The sequence below is a fragment of the Belonocnema kinseyi genome, chromosome 2, assembly GCF_010883055.1.
Source record: "Belonocnema kinseyi isolate 2016_QV_RU_SX_M_011 chromosome 2, B_treatae_v1, whole genome shotgun sequence".
Classification (NCBI taxonomy): Eukaryota; Metazoa; Arthropoda; class Insecta; order Hymenoptera; family Cynipidae; genus Belonocnema; species Belonocnema kinseyi.
This window is the reverse complement of record NC_046658.1, coordinates 2,240,089-2,261,096: the sequence shown is the minus strand read 5'-3', so window position 1 is coordinate 2,261,096 and position 21,008 is coordinate 2,240,089. Positions and strand designations below refer to the sequence as shown.

Below are 21,008 nucleotides of genomic sequence, written 5' to 3'. Positions count from 1 at the left end.
ACATGAGCGCACAGTCCACAATGAACGAATGTGAGTGTGGGACTTACCAAACGGCACCTACCCACTAAACCTTAACTCCTTTCCTAGCAACCCATGTTCCCGGAATCCGCTTTCGCATTACTTCAAGAGCATGGGGATAAGGTTACTTTGCCGTGCCTCGGCGTCCCGGGGTTTCTCTGTACGAGCAGCACAGAGGAAGCACTGCGGTTTACTAACGCACTCCACAGACTTGTGGCCCTCCGCACCACACGTCCAGCACGCCTTGGTCCTATCAGGACCCTCACAACTTGCTGCCACGTGGCCAAAGCCTTGGCGGCGGAAATACCGCGTGATTACCGTCTTCTTTCTGATTCTGCAGGACATTCAACCAACTTTTAGATGTCCCGTACGCAGGAGCCTCGATGCTACTTCCTTACTCAATTCTATGTAGGACTTCAGGTGATCCCTGATGGATCTCTTCGTCATGTTAACCTTCATGTTTTCCACATCCACATCACCAAAGTGCTTGCGAACGGCCTCCGTTACTTCCTCAACGTCACAGGTTGTGTCGAGGTCAATGACCTGGACTTCCACACGTGGGACAAGCTCACGCACGGAATTACGCACACCGACGACCACCTTAATGGCTGACGACAGCCTCGACCTGACATCTGCAGAATGTCCCACCTCGATGAGGACATCGCCTTTCCTCGACTCTCTGACTCCCCTGATTTTGACACCAAGGGAGTCAGGTTAAATCTTCTGTCTGAGGTCCTTCAGGACCTCAGCGTAGCTAAGACCCTCGGTCAGTTTTATTAAAACCACCTCAGGTCGAGCTCGCCTCTGCACCCTCTTCTGCTTTCTCTCGTCCATGAAAGCAGGTTTTGCCTCTTTTTCCGCCTTGTTGGAGGTCGACGTCGTAACCTCTGCAGCATCTCGCACCCTCGGCTTCTTGCTCCTCGGCTTTGAACAGTTTGCCTCAACGGGACTCAGGGTAAGCTCCCTCTCGCTTTTCCCATGATGGAGTGCGGGAGCCTCCACAGCATCTTCCGTCTAAATCCCGCTGTGGCTTGTGCCCCGTCCTGAGCTCACCTCCATGCCGGTTTTCAGCTTGCCCGACTTTAAAATTTCCACCTTTTCAAGAATGATTCACATTATACCTGCATTATGTTTAGTCTTGTAACTCACCTTTCTCGTTAAACTTTCCACCTTTGCTATTCCCTCCTTCATGTACTGGAACATGTTGGGCTTGGAGTCGGAGAAAGCTCTCATTTCTCGTAGGACTTCCATGAATTCCTTTATGAGTTATTTTGTATCAGTAAAGACTTCTAGCGAGTCTCCAGTATCCACACCGGTTTGGTTTAGCGTTTGCTCCTCAGTCACTTCCTCCTCCTCGGACAGCTCCTCACTTTCACTTCGAATTATGTTTTCTTGATTTGACGGTATATTGATCCCACGAGTAACTAGGGAAATAAAGGTCCACCCCCGCAGAGCCCCGCATGCGGGTGTAAGGTCTATATACTCTATGAGGCGGCTTGGTATCCTAGAGGCACAGTTTGAAATACAACTTCCTGATGCAACTCAGTCCTTAGTACAGTTGCTCACGTCTTGACTGGGGGATCTTAGTGTGTTTGATCCCCGGGACCTGTTTTATTTCAGTCCTACCCGCTGTTTCCAGCGAGCATTCCCTTATCCCCCACCCAGGGACGCGCTAAGAGAATGGAGGGAGTGATAGAAAGTGAAAATTTAAACGGAAAATACCAAAATTGACGAAAGATGATTTTGCGGTTAGGTTCGTTTGGAAGATATACTGCGTTTCTTGGCAGTAAATAGGATTTCGATGAAATATGCCGGAAGAGAAAAGTAAAACCCGGAAAATTATGCATATAATGCTGGAACAGAATACTCGACCAAAACAATTTATTGTTTTAGGGGTGCACGATGATCCAAAAGAAACCTCCTTACTTTTGTTCGACAAGGTGAAAAATTTGATGCATTCAAAATTGGATATGTCGTCTGGAATTGAAGCATTCGATGGTGCCAGGCGCCTCGGGCAGTGCAAAGTTGACAAAAACAAAAAAACTGTTTTACGGTTCTAATCTAATCTGCAAGAATCGCACCAAACTTAAAAGTACAAATATTTTTGTGGAATACGATCTGGACCCGGAATCTGTCCAAAAGCGCAAGACACTTGGACAAGCGGCTTCTGAATACAGGAAACTTGGTCTTAATTCCCGCATTGCCGGATCAGATGTACGTATTAACTATATCAACTATACTATCGAGGACTTGAATAATTTAAGTCAGGAAGAAACAATCAAATGCAACAAGCCTTCGACGACGAACATGAGCAACTATGATTCTCTTCTAACAGTAAGTATTAACACAGTCGGTTTACATGTTACCAATGCCGTTCACAGCTGGTGAATATCGGGTTGTCGAATTTAAAAACTAAAACACAGCTGCTGTGCCAAACTATAAGAGAGTTGATTCGTTGCAATCTAAGCGAAATGGAACGCTGATAACTCCGGTTTCATGTAGGAAACAGTACTTGTTTCCGGAAAAGAAAGAAAGCCCTTTAAGAGAATGGCAACTTTGAACATTTTCTCACTGAGCGCGCTGTTACCACATCTTTCAGCAAAGCTCTTAGCCAACTATCTGAGTGATTTATCGATAATCAAAGTGTTGTGAAATCTGTTAGTGAGCCTTTCAGAGCATGCTGATGGCATATAAGTAGCTTTAGCAACCTTTTCAGCTTGGTTGAAACTCAAATTAAATGGTTGACTAATTATTCGGCTATCTGCCTTAGTGAAACTTAGATGGTAAATAAATACATGAAATTAACTTAATTTCTGAGTGAGTACTATGTTTATTATAGCCCTACTATAAAGAAGACAAGCAAAGGTCGAAGTAGTGGTGGCCTGTTGACTCTAATTTAGCTTACTGGCACAGCCAATCAAGACTGTTCTATATTCGATTAACAGATATTCTTCGTCGAATTTTAATGCTGTACTATTGGGTGATTTTAATTCTCGCGTTGCCTCTCTAAATTGCGTAGGCAAGAACTTTTATTTAATACAAATTTTGTGCCAGAAAGGGACTCTCGATCTTAAATTAAAAAGGTGGGGGAAAAAACTAATGAAATTACTCAAGTCTCTTAACTTAATTCTTTGAAATGGTCGTTCTCTTTTTGATAATCCCGATCATGTTAAGTAGTTAGCGGGTACTGCACGCAGCACTATTGATCTCTGTTGAATCAGCACCAGTTCCCTGAATTTGCCTCAAAGTATCCTAATATACAGAAAGTCGCACTTCGATATATTATTGCTAAGATAATGAAAATCATATATAATCGTTAAGCTAATGAACATCATCTAACGGATCCATTAGAACCATATCCTGATATTAATAACGATGATGTGAATAGGGTAATCCCAGAAAAACTACAACACCTTGAAAGAAATTTTGGTCATGCTTTACTAGAGTTCAGATATGTAGAACCAACACAAAGGCATTCTCTGCGCAAAATGAACATCACAAATGACCTGCATGCACTTAGACCAGTACGAAGAATAGAGTGACATGCAAAAGTCGTTTCCAGAATAGATAACTGTTGGAAAGTGTTTGGGCAAGTGCGTAGAGCATATTCTGAGCTTGCGCTAGTTGCAGTTGGCATACATAGCAGGCGTGAATTTGTTCAGAACAAAAAAAATGAACAAAATTCATGTATGTAAGAGTAAAATTTTTTTTTTATCGAAAAATAAACGAATAAACGTTTTTTTGCAAAAAATGAGGGTTAAAAAAATAATGATTTTTTGTTCTTAAAAATGAAGTTAGACATTTGAACATATCATGATTACATACTTTACAATGCTATACAACAGCAAACAAAAAAATTGGTAAAGATTCATCTATTTGTTGTCTCACAATGTAATTGTCAATTAAGGCCTAAATATTTTTACAGCAATTTTCAAAATAACGTAGCGGCAAAAGTAGCAGTCGCACATTAATATAACAATAAAAAAACATTTTATTATGCGTTTTTAAACCATCTCTTAGTGGCGAAATGGCGAATATTTTTGCATGAGCAGTTTATTATAAAAAAAAATAATGTACAAAAAAACGTGACACAGATTTCACCTGGACGGATAAAAATATAGTGCGAAAAACTTGCATCAAAAGTGAATGCGCTTACTTCAAATCTCTTCAGAAAAAAGAAATCGCTCTATCTTCCTTGTTTGCCAACGTCGAAAGTTCATTCAAAGACTTTGTCCGACTACTTTTTCCCGACTAAACCGAATCTCATGTCAAAGTTTAAAATTTTTACAAATGTCATTGGTATAAACAAATTGAAAAACATTGATTATTTTCGTTGCAAAATTCATTACTTATTGATTTAAATAATATTACATGTTAAAATAATCTAATGTTTAAGTCTTTAAATTATTAAATGAAGCCGCTTAAGTATATTTTCAATTAACTTTTTAACTAATTTATAAAAAAAAATTAATAATCGAAAAAAATTTGAAATTTTTCCTTTTTTTCTTAGATTTTTAAGCGGAAAAAATGTATTTTGTTTGAAAATATTATTTTATTTATACTTCGTTGATTACATTTTTTAATCGTAAGATATACAAATTAATAAATCTGTACACTTACCTTTTTTTTATTTTATATAAAATATACAATTGTGATTTATTATTATGGACATTATAAGCAGTTATTGTAAACTCATTTCTTTTTTGCTGCACGACGGCACGTCGTCGATGTAACTGGTATATGTAAGCATCTCATCAATTTTTGCATCTATGCTATCTTTTTCAACATTAAAAAATGTTAAATCTGCCAAATAAAACCCAGATTCGTCTAGATCATCGTCCTTATCAGCTTCTTCTCATTCTGTATCTAACTTTTCGCTTTGAATATACCTTTTATCAACATCCACAGTATTAAAATTTTCACTGACTTCGATGTTAATACTTTCATCTTGTTGAATATTATCACCAGTTTTCCCATTACAGTGACTACAGTACTTAGAACAAGGTATACCTTTCTTCATACGGTCATAAAAGCACCAGTACAACCTTTTGTGCATTTGCAACTGATATCCTTTTGTAAGTCATAAGGAACCAAAGGTGCTGTGCTCAATCTAGGTTCTAAAATGTTGTCATTTACTTTTCACCCCTAATTAGTTGGCTCCATGTGTTTATTAAACCACTTTTGCACTTGATGATATGCTCTGAATGCGTATTGAGCTTGAATCTTTTGCATGTTGAGTCTGAATCAGCATATTATCAGGTGAAAAAGTTGTTCAATAATCACATGGAGCCAACTAATTGGGGGTGGATAGTAAATTGCAAAATTCTAGAACATCGATTGAGCACAGCACCTTTGGTTTCTCACACAGAAAAAACAAAAGATAAATTTTAGATCGATTTCCGACAAAAGATTCTCTGCAACAAAAATTAACTTCACAGGATTAGCTTTACACAAGTATCGGTTAAACTTTCTTTTGTTTTTCCATGCAAAATACATATTTTTTGAAAGACGCAAAGTTTAGCTGAACAAAACTTTATCGCTCTAAAAAATTTCCTGCAACAAATTTTATTCTTAGTTTTTTCTGTGCATGACTTACCGAAGGATATCTATTGCAAATACACAACAGATTATACGGGAGTTTGTGGCTGTGTGAAGAAAGGTGTACCTTGTTCTGAGTACTGTAGTCACTGGAATGAGAAAACTTGTGATAATGGTCAACAAGATGAAAGTATTAACATCGAAGTCGGTGAAAATTTAAATAATGCGGGCGTTGATGATAGGTATGTTCAAAGCAAACAATTAGAAACAGAATGTGAAGAAGTTGCGAAGGAAGATTATCTAGAGGAACCTGGCTTTGATTTGCCAGATTTAGCATTTTTAAATGTTGAAATCCCAATTGTATATTTTGTATGAAATAGAAAAAAAAGATAAAAGTGTACAGATTTATCAATTTTTATATCTTACGCTTAAAAAATGTAATCAACGAATTATAAATAAAGTAATATTTTCAAAGAAAATACCTTTTTTCTCTTAAAAGTCTAAAAAAAAGGAAAATTTCAAATTCCTTTCGATTATTTATTTTTCTTCTTAATTAGTTAAAAGGTGAATTAAAAATGTACTTAATCGGCTTCATTTAATAATTTAACGACTTAAACATTAGATTATTTTAACATATATTATTTAAATCAATAAGTAATGAATTTGGCAAGAAAAATAATCAATGTTTTTCAATTTATTCACAACCGTTACATTTGTAAAAATGTTTAAACTTTGACACGAGATTTGGTTTAGCCGGAAAAAAGTAATCCGACGAAGTCTTTGAATTTCGCCACTTAGAGGTAGTATGAAAACGCATAATAAAATTTTTTTTATCGCTACACCTACAATTGCATACCTGCAATTAACAGGTAAGTTCAAGTAAGAATAACTTCAAATAGATTGGTCCTGGCAAGGTTATTTTCTTGGTAATTTTTTGCACCGTAAACTAAGTCATCATAAGATTTACAAATGTCTAACTTCATTTTTAACGACCAAAAAAATTATTTTTTTAACCCTAATTTTAACGAAAAAAAAACGTTTATTCGTTTATTTTGTAATAAAAATGAAAATATTTTCAACCCTACATACATGATTTTTTTTCATTTTTTTGTTCTGAACAAATTCACTTCTGTAAAGTATGCTAATTAAACGCATCATTTACGAGTTATGTCAACTAAACTATTTTTAAAAAACTGTCAAATTTGATATTTTTTATTTTACAGCCCACCCATATTCATTTTCCATCACTTTAAAACTGGCGCAAACTCAGAATATGCTCTACGCACCTGTCCAAACACTTTCCAACAGTTATCTCATCTGGAATCGACTTCAAAACAATTCATAGGTTTTTGTCTCATCCTACTGGTCTAACTAATTGAACACCTCGCCAGTAAGGTTTTACTTACGTATTTGAACTTAGCATAATAGAAAAAGAAAGCTGATAAATCATATTACTAAAATAATCCACCCTCTTACTGCCGGACTTCGTCGAGACAAGAAAAGTAGTGCACGAAGGAAACAAAATCGAAACTTTGAGACAGATGAAAGAAGGTTCTATCGTGAACAGAGTGTAAAGCAAAATAGCCAGAAAGACACCGAAATCCCTCATTTGGACGATATGACTAGTCGGGTGTTTCGGGAAAAATGAATAGATGCAATTTGGACACTGCGTGGTTCAAACTGGAGAAAGCACGGGCAATAAATAACCCTGAAATGCAGCTGACAAACATCACAGCTTTAGATATTTCAACGGTCTTGAAAAGAGCAAGTTACTGGAAAGCTTCAGGTCCGGACATCGTGCACAACTGCTAGTACGAGTACTTGACGAGTGATCATTGAACACCCAGATCTGATACCAGGCTTTCTGCTCCAGGGTACATAGTACCCTGGACCTATCTTAAAGCTATTATTGCAGAAGATAAGGTGTATTCTGATTGTGACGAGAAATACACCCTCACAGAAGAACAAAAAGGATGTTGTAAAAACTCGCGATGCTGTAAAGATCTAGTAACTATAAAAGCTGTTTCCATGTTTCAAGCTCGTAAGCATCAAAGGAACTTAGACTAAAACAGCATATCTCATGGGTTCAAAATTCATGATAATGAGTATGGTTATCAAGTGACCCATCTTCTGTACATGGATGTCCTGAAGCTGTACGCCAGTTCAGCACAGAAACTGCAGCAAGTGATCGATGTTACAAAGCAGTTTTTCAATGATATCCACATGGAGCTCGAACTAGATAAATGCAGAACATCGAATTTAATCAGACGGAAATTAGGGACCGCAGAGTTAGAGAGCGAGTGCAAAAATGACATCCAGGCAATGGCTGCAGGCGAATTATATAAATAGCTGGTTATTCCTGAATCGAAGGGTATTCAGCATACGATAGTCAAAGCAAGCCAACGACTGCCTTCACTACGAGACCCAGATTGATTATGAAGAGTTCTCATCAAGTCGGCAAACATAATCAGGACAATCAACACCTATGCTATCCATGGCCTCACGTATTCTTTCAGGCTCATCAAATGGTCCAACACCGACCTTGAAAAGTTAAACAAAATCCTCCGCGTAGAAATGATGAAGCACCGAATACACCATAAAAATTCAGCGATCAAAAGGGTAGTTCTACCACGACAATTCGGGGTAGGGGCATTGTAGATGTCAAAAAACTGTATGAATCACAAATTATACAGTTGCGTGACTATTTTAACAGAAACGAAATTGCCCTGCACAGTACCATCTGTAAAACGGATCTTGACTACAGGCCCTTAAATTTGTGTTCAGATGGGGCCTCGAATATCAGGGCAGAAACTATAGAGGAATTAGAAACACAATGGAGACAGAAAGCTATCCACGGCGAGCACCCCAAAACGTTAGATCAACATGAAGTGGGTAGTAAGGCATCCAATATTTTGGTAAGGGGTGTGCTGCATCTAGAGACGAAAGGATTCGTCATTGCGATACGGGAAAAGGTCAGCACCAGGAATAATCGTAAACACCTGTTACGTCAAGACGTCGTTGACCGGTGCCGATTATATGGAGATACCAACGAATCCATTGAGCACATTATTGATGGCTGTCGCGTGATCGCCCAGAGAAAATATACGTACAGATATAATTAAGTAGCGGGCATCATACATCAACAGCTTGCCCTAAAGCTAAGACTCTTATAAGAATGGTGGCCTTTCTATAGATACATTCCAATACCAATATCCGTAGCATTAGTCACTACCATCTAACAAGCGAACTGTTGGCTATCTCGAAGTCATTGGAACAATCCTAATGAAAAAAAGCAGTAAATATCAATTCATTTTAATCGAAAATGTTGCTAGATTTAATTTAACTCGAATCAGACCACAATTTGGGACATGCACACAAGTCGAAGGAATTGAACACCCATGATTGACAATCAAATCTATTTATATTAAATACATAGATTAATTTATGCAGAAGAAAAGATGTGCAGGGGTTCAAAAATGGACATTTCAATTGATTTTTAGAAGGAATGGTATTTATCTCCGACTGTCCTGCTGAAAAGAACGGATTTATAATTTATAAGTAAATTTATAAGTTGCTCGAGTTCACTGGGTCCGTTATAAAGACAGACCCACTAAGTATGTAATTTCAAGAAATGATTAAAATTAAAAATTCTGTAATTAATATTATCATTATTTGTGGTATGTTACTTCTGGACACGAATTATTAAAATATCATAATCCAGTAATACCGAAGATATTTTATACAGTAATAGTATTTGGCGAATTTTATGGATCTCACAACATTCTATTGCACAGGCCGACAAATTTTAAAGCCAGAGACCAGACCTAACATTTCTGAAGCATTTTGATGCGCTAAATCCGAATCTGAGCTAAAAATTGCTCCCGTACGTCAGGTTTTCAAGATATACTAACCTAAAACTATAAAAAACGCGTTTTTAGCTGTTTTTGAAGTTATGTAACCGAACAAGAAAAATGTCTACCACAAGAGCTAATATGGAATTTAAAAGTACTAACCTTTCTCTTTCAAACCTACTTGGATTTATTAGGTAAAATATTTTTTTTTCAAAATATTATCTCAGGAGGTTTCGAGGGTGCCCTTTTCTATTGCGGGTGTCAGTTTTTTGTTATAATCCCTAGAAGATCCAATATGCCGGCCAAAATTTAGGGCTTTAAAAAAGAACAAAGGATCCCGCACAAAATACCAACAAAAAAGCGGGCAGTCGTTTGGAACCAAACTTCGCACATTGATAAAACAAAAGAAGGCGAACTGCGCGGAATGCTACTGCGCACTCTGTGTTCATTTTAATGTTCACATTCGTTGTGTGTGCGCGCTGTTCTACGGGCAAGTCAGTCTTCAAGCCCTAGGTGGCTCACTGAGCTGGTGACGCTTTTATGACGTGTTATGCGTAACTGATGAAATTCGTTTTTTGCTACAAATCTTTCCGTGTTAGAGATCACGTTTGAGTGGCGGGCTAACGGTTGGATGCGTATGTAATGAAATTCTTTTTGTATTTGAAATTTATCTAGCGGTTACATTTGGTGCCGATCGTGATTTTTGTATATAGTGAGTTATAGGATTTCCACGTACTGTTCATTATAAGAAAAAAAATGAGTTCAAGAACTCCTTGCACTAAGAAAGTTAATACGTTTTGTCACGTCTGTGGAACGTATGAAACGGAAAAATACCGTCGATCAATTAATGATTCGATAAAAACGTCATACTTCAACTGTTATGGAACTTCAATGAAAAAATTGGATAAACTGTGGATACCAACCTTAATTTGTCATGCTTGTATATTAAATTTGTCAAATTGGGAAGATAAAGGTACCAAGAGGCAGACTGTTATTCAACCACCTGTTTGGCGTGAGCCCAACGATCATGATACTGATTGTTACATTTGCTTATGCAAAACAGGAGGTTTTTCTAAAAAGTATTTGGAGAAGATCGCTTACCCTTATGTAAAAAGTGTTACACCAGCCAAGATTAGTATTAGAAATCACTCTGAAAACAAAAGTGACCGATCAACTCACGAATAAATGGATACTGACGATCCTAATGCAACTGAAGATTCTTCTTGGGAAGAATCGGATGATGAAAGTCTTAAATTTTTTGTCCAAGACGGATTAGACGATATTATACGTCACCTTGATCTTCCAAAAGATTAAGCTGAACTTTGCGCTTCGAGACTCAAAGTGAGGAAACTATTGTTACCTGGCACTAGAGTAACTGTTTACAGAAATAGAGAAGAAAAGTTTATCAAGTACCTTTCAATGGATAGTGGGATTGTGTTTTGTAATGATATCGAAGGACTCATTAATTTATATAAAATGAACTTATATACACCAGAGGATTGGCGTCTTTTCATAGATTCGTCTACAGAAAGTCTGAAAGCAGTATTGTTACATGATGGAAATAAGTACGCTGCAATTCCAGTAGGTCACTCAACTACACTGAAAGAATCTTATGATACTTTACAATTACTCCTGATAAAAATAAAATACAATGTCCATAATTGGCTTATTTGTGGTGACTTCAAAATGATAAATCTTATAATAGGTTTACAATCAGGAAATATTAAATACCCTTGTTTTCTTTGCCTTTGGGACTGTTGTGCAAGGGATGAACATTGGATAACGGAGAAATGGCCAAACAGATTAGAGTGGACAGTTGGTCAGTATAATGTTGTTTATGAAAGTCATGTTGACAGAAAGAAAATATTATTGCCACCACTCCATATAAAACTAGGGTTAAGGAAGCAATTTGTGAAAGCCCTAAACACCGAAGGAAAATCTTTCAATTATAGCAGATCTACATTTCCGCATTTAAGTGATGCCAAAGTTAAGGTAGTTGTTTTTGTTGAGCCTGATATAAGAAAGCTTATGAAAGATGATGACTCTATCAAAACCATGACATCTATTGAAAAGGATGCATGGTTGAGTTTCAAAGAGGTACAGAAAGTTTTAGGCAACAATCGAGATCCAAAGTTTAGAACTATTGTATCTAGTATGTTAAATAATTTTAAGAGATTAGATTGTTTGATGAGTATGAAATTACATTTTCTCAAATCTCATTTGGATTATTTCCCAGAAAATGTTGGAGCATTCAGTGAAGAAATAGGCGAACGCTTTCATCAAGACTTTCACCAAAAAGAGCAACATTATCAAGGTCGATGTAATGTAAGAATGATGGCCGACTATTCCTAGTCTTTGCAAAGAAATGATAATGTCCCTACTAGTCATAAACGAAAGTCTCTTCAACGATCATTTGACATGATGCACGAACGTTTCCATAAGAAAACAAGCAAATAGTTTCACCTTCATTGGACATACAATCGTAAGTCTTGCCTTGACTGGCTGACGATTCAAAGTCTTGCCTTGACTGGCTGCGCGATACAAAGTCTCGCCTTTATTGGCTGGGTAATTCAAAGTCTTTCCTCGGTTGGCTGGGCAATCTAAAGTCTTTCCTTGATTGGCTGGGCAATCTAAAGTCTTGCCTTAATTGGCTGAAAAATATTAAGTACTTCCTTGCGTAGCAGGACAATCCAAATTCTTGCCTTAACTGAATGGGAAATCATAAGGCTTGCCTTGACTGGCTGGACGATTCAAAGTCTTGCTTTGACTGACTGGGCGATTCAAAGTCTTGCCTTGACTGGCTGGGCGATACAAAGTCTTGCCTTTATTGGTTGGGCAATTCAAAGTCTTTCCTTGGTTGGCTGGGCAATCTAAAGTCTTTCCTTGATTAGCTGGGCAATCTAAAGTCTTTCCTTGATTGGCTGGGATTTCGTGGTAGACAGTTTTCTTGTTCGGTTACATAACCTCAAAAACAACTAAAAAAAACCCTTTTTTTGCACCTTTGGGTTAGGATATCTTGAAAACCTGATGTACAGGAGCAATTTTGAGCTCGGATTCGGATTCAGCGCACCAAAATCCTTTGGAAATGTTAGGTCTGCTTTCTGGTTTTGACTTTTGTCAAACTTTGTCGGCCTGTGTTATTAAATGTTCATGACTTTTATCTTAGGTTAGTACTTTTCAAAATTAATAAAAAATTTTGAACAAAAAATAATAATAACTCCATTGATAATAGATTTAATGCTTTCACGATTATTCATTTTCATGACAAGAGATATTTCATGTTTCACTCGTGTAAAAAACTATGAATTTTGCCGAAGTTTCGTGAACATTGCAGTTCATTGCTTCAGGGCTGACCTGAAACAGAGATATCAGGTTATGTTGTTCTGATGTATACTCTCTGCGATGCCTGTGAATGTCCATAGCACCCCACCGTGGGGACTGGTCAAACCTGATTGGCCAATCAAGTCTTTTCATTTAAAAAAAATGTGGGATGACCGAAAGCCAAATCGGATTGTTATTATATCCATTGTTCCTATTGATGTTATTAGGGTGTTTTAAGATTTCGATCGCTTCTCTGTCTTTTCTTGGAAAGATGTTGTGTGTTTTTGCAATGACTGTTGTTCTGTCAAATGAAATGTTATGTCCTGTTTCGAGATGATGTTTAGCTAGTGCTGATTGCGTGATTTGTTTTAGTCTGACTTTACTGGCATGTTCCTTTATACGTTGGCTCACCGCTCTCTCGGTTTCTCCAATATAGACTTTGCCACAAGAACAAGAGATTTTATATAAGCCTGGATCACTCAGGTGTGTCTTTTTATCTTTAGGATTATTTAGTAGTTGTCATATTTTCGCAGCTGGTTTAGATATGGTTTGGATGTTGTGTTTGTTAAGAATTCTGCTAATTTGTTCTGTGACACCTTGGATGTAGGTTAGGGTGGTGGTCATTGTTCTCTTTCTTTCGTAGGTTGTGTTGACATGCTTTTTTGAGTGTATTTTCTAATTGCTTTATCAATTTGATTGTTTGTGTAATCGTTCTGTATTAGGATTTGTTTAACGTTTTGTAATTACTTTGGTAAGTTATCTTTATCTATTATGGAGACAGCTAGGTATACAAGGGAGTTGATGGCCGATTGTTTTTGAGGTGGATGATGATGGGAGGAGGCATGTTTGTATGCGTGAGTTTTCTGTAAACTTCAAGTCCTAATGTGTTATCAGATTATTTTTAAACTAATACGTCTAAGAAATGCAATTTTCCGTTTGTTCTATTTCTATGGTGAACTGGATATTAGGATGCAATTGATTGATAGACGTGAAAAACTTATTTAGTTTATCTCGTTCATGTCGCCAGATGAAAAAAGTGTCATCAACGTAACGGAACCGAAATTCCGGATGTTCTATAAAGACATTGGCTATTACAGGTGAGCTTGGGGATCCCATTGCTTCCCTTGAGGTTTATTTGTAGAATTGGTTATTGAAAGAGAAGTAAGTATTATTGAGACAGTGTTCTGTCAAATGTACGAGCTCGAAAGTAAAGTTTGTGAAAGATTTAATAATATCAATTGTATCACAGATTGGTACTTTCGTAAAGAGAGATACTATGTCGAAACTCACTATGATTTTCTTGGGGCTGAATGTGAATCTGTTGTAAATCTTTGGTAAAGTCAAATGAGTTTTGGACGTGAGTGATGGAGTTTCCTGTAAAAGGATTCAGTTTTGTAACGAGCAAGCGTGCTAGGTTCTAAATTGGTAAGTTTATTGCGCTGACGATCGGTAATTAATACAAAAGATTCTTTGAGGAAAAAATGACAATAGTTTAAAAAAAGGCGAGTTTTTTAAACGCTTTCAAATGTTAATTTTTGCATAAATACAAAAAAATTAGACAAAGCGCATGCAGCGAGAACAGAGCTAGCAACCTTCCGGCTACAAATCCAGCTCGTCACCGTCTGAGCTATCGCGCCATTAGGAAGATAGTATTTTATAAGACTGACGACGAATACTTAGAAGGCCTTTTTCTTTAAACTGGCTAGATATTGAGTCCTAAGAGTTTTACAATTTTACTTATGACTCCGAACAAAAAGCAAACCTCCCGACATATTCCTTCGACAGTTTAATTTTCTTCATTTTTGATAATTATGTTTCAGAAAACATGCTTCTTATTGGAATGCTGTGCACCTTTTTAGTAAGTGCAACAGCAGAGTTTTGTTACACAGATGTGGAAGCTGCTTGCAGTTCAAGTCCAACTGCAGTGGGTATGTACATTTTTCAATTATAAAAAAGATACCTTTTTCAAATTACAAAATTCTGATATAAGGCTGTTAGATTTTAAAACGGCATTCTAAAAATTTTTTGGTGTCAGAACCTTGGGTAAGTCTCGCTTTTCGAGAAAAATACGACAACTCCTGAAAAGTGCTTGTGCAAAAGTGTAGCAATGACTTGAAGTGGAAAGGAAGTCAACCGACTGTGGGATAGCAACTAAGACGATAGGGATCGATTTTGCCAAATCCTAGATTCACCGAAGCATGGTTTGTCAAAAATCTGCTATTTTAAGAAGACTTGGGCGCTTGTTATATAATTGAGAAGAGAGGCACCCGCACATGAGAAAGGGATGAATGTTGGTAATATTCGCGGGTTTTACTGAATTTAAATAATAGATGAAGCAGCAGATGAGTTAAGTTAACAAATTCGCAATGTTAATACGAAACATGTGTACATACCCAGTGGGCACGTTCAAGAACATCTTTAAAACGGCTTAAAAATGTCCTAAGACAGTCCATATAACATTCCATAAAGATACAATGTTTCAGCGACGTTTTATAGACGTAGTTCGAACATCAAACGTTTTTAGAACGTTATTTGATCTGACTTAGGACAGTTTTGAAAACGTTCAAATAACGTCTTTTGACTTGCAAGTCCTAAAAACGTTTTTAGGACGTTCGAATTACGTTCTAAAATTGTGTGCCCACTGGGTATGTGACGTGCGCCGAAGAAAGGGGACTTACTCTAAAAAGTAAGAGTATTCAGGGCGAGAGGTCGAAGTTGACCCGACAGACGCGACTTTTAGGAGAGAGGGAAGAGTCACGAAATCTTACCTCTCCTCTTGTCACTAAATTCTCACGGAAAGAGATAGGTCATAGACGCGGCTCACGGACGGGGTATAGGTGAGACGCGGAGATGCAGTCGTGAGTTGAATTACAAAAAATTTCAATTCGGAAACGATGTGAATTTTTAAATACCAAAATTGATATACATGTATTTTATAGTTACAGGAGGATTTGAAAAATTATATGCGAGTAGAATTGTATCTAACCGCAAACATTTTGCTAAAGAAGGGAACGTTACCGCACATTTTCAAGGGTCAGCCAAATCGTAAGCGCGCTTCCTCAAAACCAACAAGAGCAGGAGTTTTAAAATTTCGAAAATTTCGAGTCTTAGCAGAAGTTGAACAGCAGCACCAAGCGCAAACAGCAATTCAAATCGAAGAAGAATGTCAAGAACGAACAAACACTGAAGATTTTGAGGAGGTAAATACTCGCGAAAATTGAAAAACATCTAAATATTATAATTGGAATAGAGTATACAATTTCAAACAGGGAAGAAGACCTTCACAGTATTCAAATTAATAAAGATCCTGAAGAAATAGGATTAAAAGTCATAATAGTGGATCGTGGAACTCAAACTCTACAAGTTACAAAGCCACATTTTCGTAGTAGAGCTGTTTCATGTCGACCGAAAACCGATGATGTTCGTTGTTTGCCTATAAAACAAACTAACAATTATTTGGTTCACCAAATGAAAGCAAATTTGCTGTAAATAAAAATGAGTCTCGTTTGAACTAATACATGCATTCGAGTAGAATGAGGGTTGCTTCTGAATGTTCTGAAAAAAGTTTCGACGACTCTGCTGATAGCCAATTATTACCGAAATCAAAACTAATGATTCTTTCCAAAGACTGGGCATCGAATTCTGCTCGTTATAGTCACGTTCAATCTCTTATTAATTGTTTTGAGATTGCCATTCGGAAACCAGATAGTCTTACAAATTTCATCTCAGAAGGCTTTGGAGGAAAAGCTTCGGATGTAGCGATAGTTGAACATTTTAATTATCTAACAACTCTGCCGAGGAATGCTGCCGTTATGGCTGATCGAGGTTTTAAGTTTCTTGATCAACTTTCTTTGCACAAAATTGTACTCTCATTCGTCCTCCTAGTGGCACTGCTAAGAAAGCTAACAAAAGAACAAGTTACTGAAACTAGAAGAATTGCGAGTTTAAGGATTCACATCGAGCGAGTTATTGAAAGGTTCAGATACTTCGTAACGTTTAAACCTCGTGCGCGCATCCCAATTGAAGGTCTAGACCTTCTTGACTATGCTAAAAATAGCATGTGGCCTGCTAAGTCTACATTCATGTATATTAAGATAGTAAAGTTTTTAAGCAAGTTATTACGTACTATGCTAAATAAATTTAGTTCAGATTTTTGACCCCTTAATGTTATGCAATTTTTCGTTCGTATTTTATCTGTATTTATAAACAAAAAACTTTGCAATGCGCAACTAAAAGGCAATTATAGTAACAAAAACAAAGTTAAAAAATACGAAAAAAAACTGCAAAGTAATAAACGTAATAAATGTTCTAAAACATGCAGTCTGTCGTTAATTTTTAATAAATATTGGACACTGGTATAATGTAACTGGTTTCTTTATTTAAACTTTAAACGTAGCTTCAATTCTCAATGGAGTTGAAAATCATTGGGAAAATATTATTTTTCCAAAGACTTTTTGACTTTTTAAAATCATGCTTAGCAACACAAAATAACCATTTATTTGTGTGTGCTATCAGCATTTGAAGTTGGATCTCCGCCAAGTATCTGTTTTTAATCATTTTGTCCTTAGAAATATCACGGTCCTCAACTTCTTTTCAATTGGGACACTTCTCTTCTTCTCTATCTTACCCAAAACTCTATCGTCAAAACTCTCTATCGTCACCCCTTTCATGCAATAATACCTCCATGCTTATGTCCCTCCTTTCCACCTCTTCACATTCCTCCAACCAATGCTCCAATTTTGCATCCCCCTTCCCGCACAATTTACACATTCTCTTCTCTCTAAAAAGCCAGAACCTATTATACTTCTCCATGCAACCGCATCTTATTCTCGCTATAAGTTCCTGACTTCCTTGCTCTCCTTTCCTACACAAATATTGCGCTATCTGCCTTGGCATAATCCACACATAGTTTCCGTTATACCTTGACTCTCTTATTCTCTCCTCTCCTTCTGCCCTCTCTTTCTCCATGCCATTCTTTTGAACCAACTTATATACCTTCCCTCCTTCCTCGTGCATTCTGCTAACTTCATCCATTTGCAATCCATTCGTTCTAAAATACCTTCCCCTTTCCACCTCCATCTTTGCACCACTATGTCTGTTCTCTTTCTCCCACCAACACTCCCTAACCAATTTACTTCCCCCCTCTTCCAAAAATGTCTCCTTATATTTACACGCTCGACTCCCTGTTATAATCCCTAAACTCGTTCTTGCTGTCTCCCTCCTGACAATATAGTGCGGCGTATTTCTTGCTAACCTCAGTATCAACCTTATATACCTCTCCTGTACCGTACTTACCTCCTCACTTCCCATCCAACCCCACACCTCCACTCCGTAAAATAAGACACTCATCAATAGCGAGTCAAACAATTTCATTCTCCTTTCAAAATCATCTGCGAACAATCTCTTCCCCAGCCCCCACACCTGCCTCATCACCACATTTGCCCTTCTCACTCTCTTTTTTATATGACCAACCACTCACCGTTTCTTCGAAACAGGAAGCCCAGGTACACAAACTCTTTCTCCTCCTGTACCGCTTTTCCCTTCCACTTCCACTCCCCTCATCCATCTCTCCCACCTCCTTTCCTGAACACCATAACATTCGAATTGTTAGCATTTAACTCTAACCTATTCTTGTCCAAGTCACGTCTCAACCTTTTCATCATCTCCTTTAAAGCCTCTTTGCTATTTGCCACCAGCACTATGTCATCTGATTATGCGAGTGACCATATCCTGACTCCTTCTACCCTAATTCCTCCTACCACTCCGGCCGCTAGCTTTCCATATCCGCGATCAAAATTGCAAAAAAGCGTTGGGCTAAGTGGGCACCCTTGCCTCAACCCCCTATTTATCCAGAATCCCTCAGAGATTCCCTCCCCTCCTTTCACCCTATCTTTCGTCTTCTTATATGCCTCCCTTGCCCTCTTTATCAGGCCCCTCTTCACTCCCCTCTCCTCCATTGCCTCCCACAACCTCCTCCTATCCGCTGACTGGACCGCGCTCTTTAGATCTACAAAAAACGCGTACACCTTGGCACCCTTTTTGGTTAATTCTCTATCCACCACGTGTTGAAAGACGTAAATATTGTCAATAGTGCTCCTTCTCTCCCTCTAAAGCCCGCCTGCGTCTCCGACAATATTCCTTTCCCCTCAACATCCTTTCGCAGCCTATCTGCTAACACCATCGCGTATACTTTGTACGCCGTATTCATGAGCGTAATTCCTCTATAATTCTCCTGCCTCTCCCTATCCCCTTTCTTATACAGTGGTACGATCAACGCCTCTCACTACCCTCTTGGGAATCCCTCCCACTCTATACTTTTTTTACTACCCCCTTCAGCCTCTGCCTTACCTCTTGTGTGCCAAACATCCACGCTTCGTTCTCTACCCCGTCAATCCCTGCTGCCTTCGAATTTTTCAACTTCCCTATCTGCTTCTCTATCTCCTCGTCGTTCAGCTCCTCTTCATCTAACTCTCTGTTTCTTCTAATCCCCTCACCTCTCTTTCGAGTATCTGACTCCTGAAATGAATCCTTGAAAAATTTTCACGATTCGTCGCTCCCTATCTTCTTACTTATCCCCACCCTACGTTTCCTAAACCTAATAATTATCTTCCACACGTCCCCTTCTGTCTTAACACTTCTCAACTCCTCTTCCAGCTCTTTTTTCTTGTTCCTGCTCTTTCTTCTTTCACATCGCCCTAAACTCCTTCCTGATTTCTACGTACTCCTCCCTTTCCGTGGTTCTTTCCTTCCACTTCCTGTACTTTTTTTGCTCCTTTTTCTTTATCATTTTACATTCCCTATCCCATCACGGCTTTACCATTCCATTCTTCTTTTTCCTAAATACCTTCTTTTGCACACAACCTTTCACTTTCTCTTGTAGATCCTCCCATATCTCGTCCACAGACTCCCCCTCAAAGCTTACATTACCCAATTGCACCTGATATTTCTCTATCGCCTCTCTCGTCCATGACACCCTCTCCCCTAACGACCCTTCTTCCCCACCCTGCCTTTCACCAGCCTCCCCCTGTATCCACAAACTCAATGGCTGATGGTATGATTCCACCCTTCCTTCCACTGCGAATTTCTCTATCTCCTCACACCCTTGCATATTCATAATCACGTAGTCTATCACCAATACACCCCTCTTACTCACATACGTGTATTCTCCCTCTTCGTCCCTTTTTACCATACCATTCCACACCGCCCACCCTCTATCCTCCATCCAGTCTCTTAAAATCTCTTTATTTATTATTTTTATTTATTATTACCTCTTTATTTTATATTATACTTATTTTATATTACTTTATTTTATTTTATTTTTTATACTTTATTACCACTATACCCTCATCTCTCTCTCCTAGTAAGTTTTCTACCCTTTCTTTAATCCTTTCCATTCCACCCTTATTATACACAGTCAGAAACTTACACATCGCCCCTCCTTAGGAGCATTTAGAGGAGCAATATTAAGGTTAATGCCGTAAGAGTGACAGAGATGGTAATAAGTCACTCTTAGTGCCTCATTGTGCCTTTGAATGTAGGTCGTTCCCGCGTGAATTGGAACACTAGATAGTATGTGAGCTAAATGCTCGGAGTGTGCATGGCACGCCCTGCAGTTATCATCAGGAATGTCTTGGCTTAAAATGTGGCGACGGTATGTTAAGGTGGAAATGACACCGTCTTGGCATACAAAAATGAAACCCTCTGTACCAGACTTCAATCCGGGCGATTTAAGGTAAGCAAACGTTAGCTCACAAGACATTGACTGATCCTTCACATTTCTGTGGAAGATACTGTGCATCCTCTTATCGAGAAGCTGTTCACAAAAGTTTTTCTCTTGTACTTTCTTAATCCGGGCTGTCAGGAGTGAGTACTTGAGATAAGATTTGATGCATTTGCTCACCCCTAATACTGAAGTTAAGTCCGAGTGTTTCAGCAGCCTCCTCCGCTGCTTTGTGCAGAAACGCTCCTTTGTCCACTTCTTCGTGATTCCTGATCATTTTCACATCCTGAATGCTACTCTGTGGCACGCCCAGGTATGTATAAGTCTCTCCAGCGCAAAGGTGTCGTATAGCGCTTCTATCAACGAGATTAGGATCTTCAGGGATGCCATTAAGTTTGCCTCGCTTCAAATAAACCTTGGCGCATTTGTCTAACCCAAAATCCATTCCAGTTTCCTTCGTATATCGTTCGACAATCCCTAGAGCTAGGTGTAGTTGCTCTTTGTTTTTAGCATAGATCTTAAGATCGTCCATGTAAAATACATGAGTGACCTTGTACTTT

The 21,008-nt window shown here is 38.1% G+C and overlaps 2 protein-coding genes across 6 annotated transcripts in view; both read left to right on the top strand.

The window, feature by feature from the left end:
- Window positions 1-21,008, top strand: part of LOC117167431 — a 47,642-nt gene that overhangs the window by 12,275 nt on the left and 14,359 nt on the right. For 2 of the 3 annotated variants that reach the window (XM_033352357.1, XM_033352355.1), the window contains exon 2: window positions 14,549-14,656. In XM_033352357.1, the coding sequence (XP_033208248.1) occupies window positions 14,554-14,656 (103 nt within the window). In that variant the 5' untranslated portion in view covers window positions 14,549-14,553. Of the gene's footprint in view, window positions 1-1,911; window positions 2,353-14,548; window positions 14,657-21,008 lie in introns of all 3 variants that reach the window. The other variant, XM_033352356.1, reaches the window with a different exon arrangement.
- On the top strand, window positions 14,770-16,952 carry LOC117167433. Of its 3 annotated transcripts, none has more exons than XM_033352362.1 (2): window positions 14,770-15,018; window positions 15,668-16,952. In XM_033352362.1, the coding sequence occupies exon 2, from the start codon at window positions 16,247-16,249 to the stop codon at window positions 16,883-16,885; it is 639 nt and encodes a 212-aa protein (XP_033208253.1). In that variant the 5' UTR covers window positions 14,770-15,018; window positions 15,668-16,246; the 3' UTR covers window positions 16,886-16,952. The 3 variants fall into 2 exon arrangements, with proteins under 3 accessions (XP_033208253.1, XP_033208254.1, XP_033208252.1); XM_033352361.1 differs by having other exon boundaries at window positions 14,770-15,586.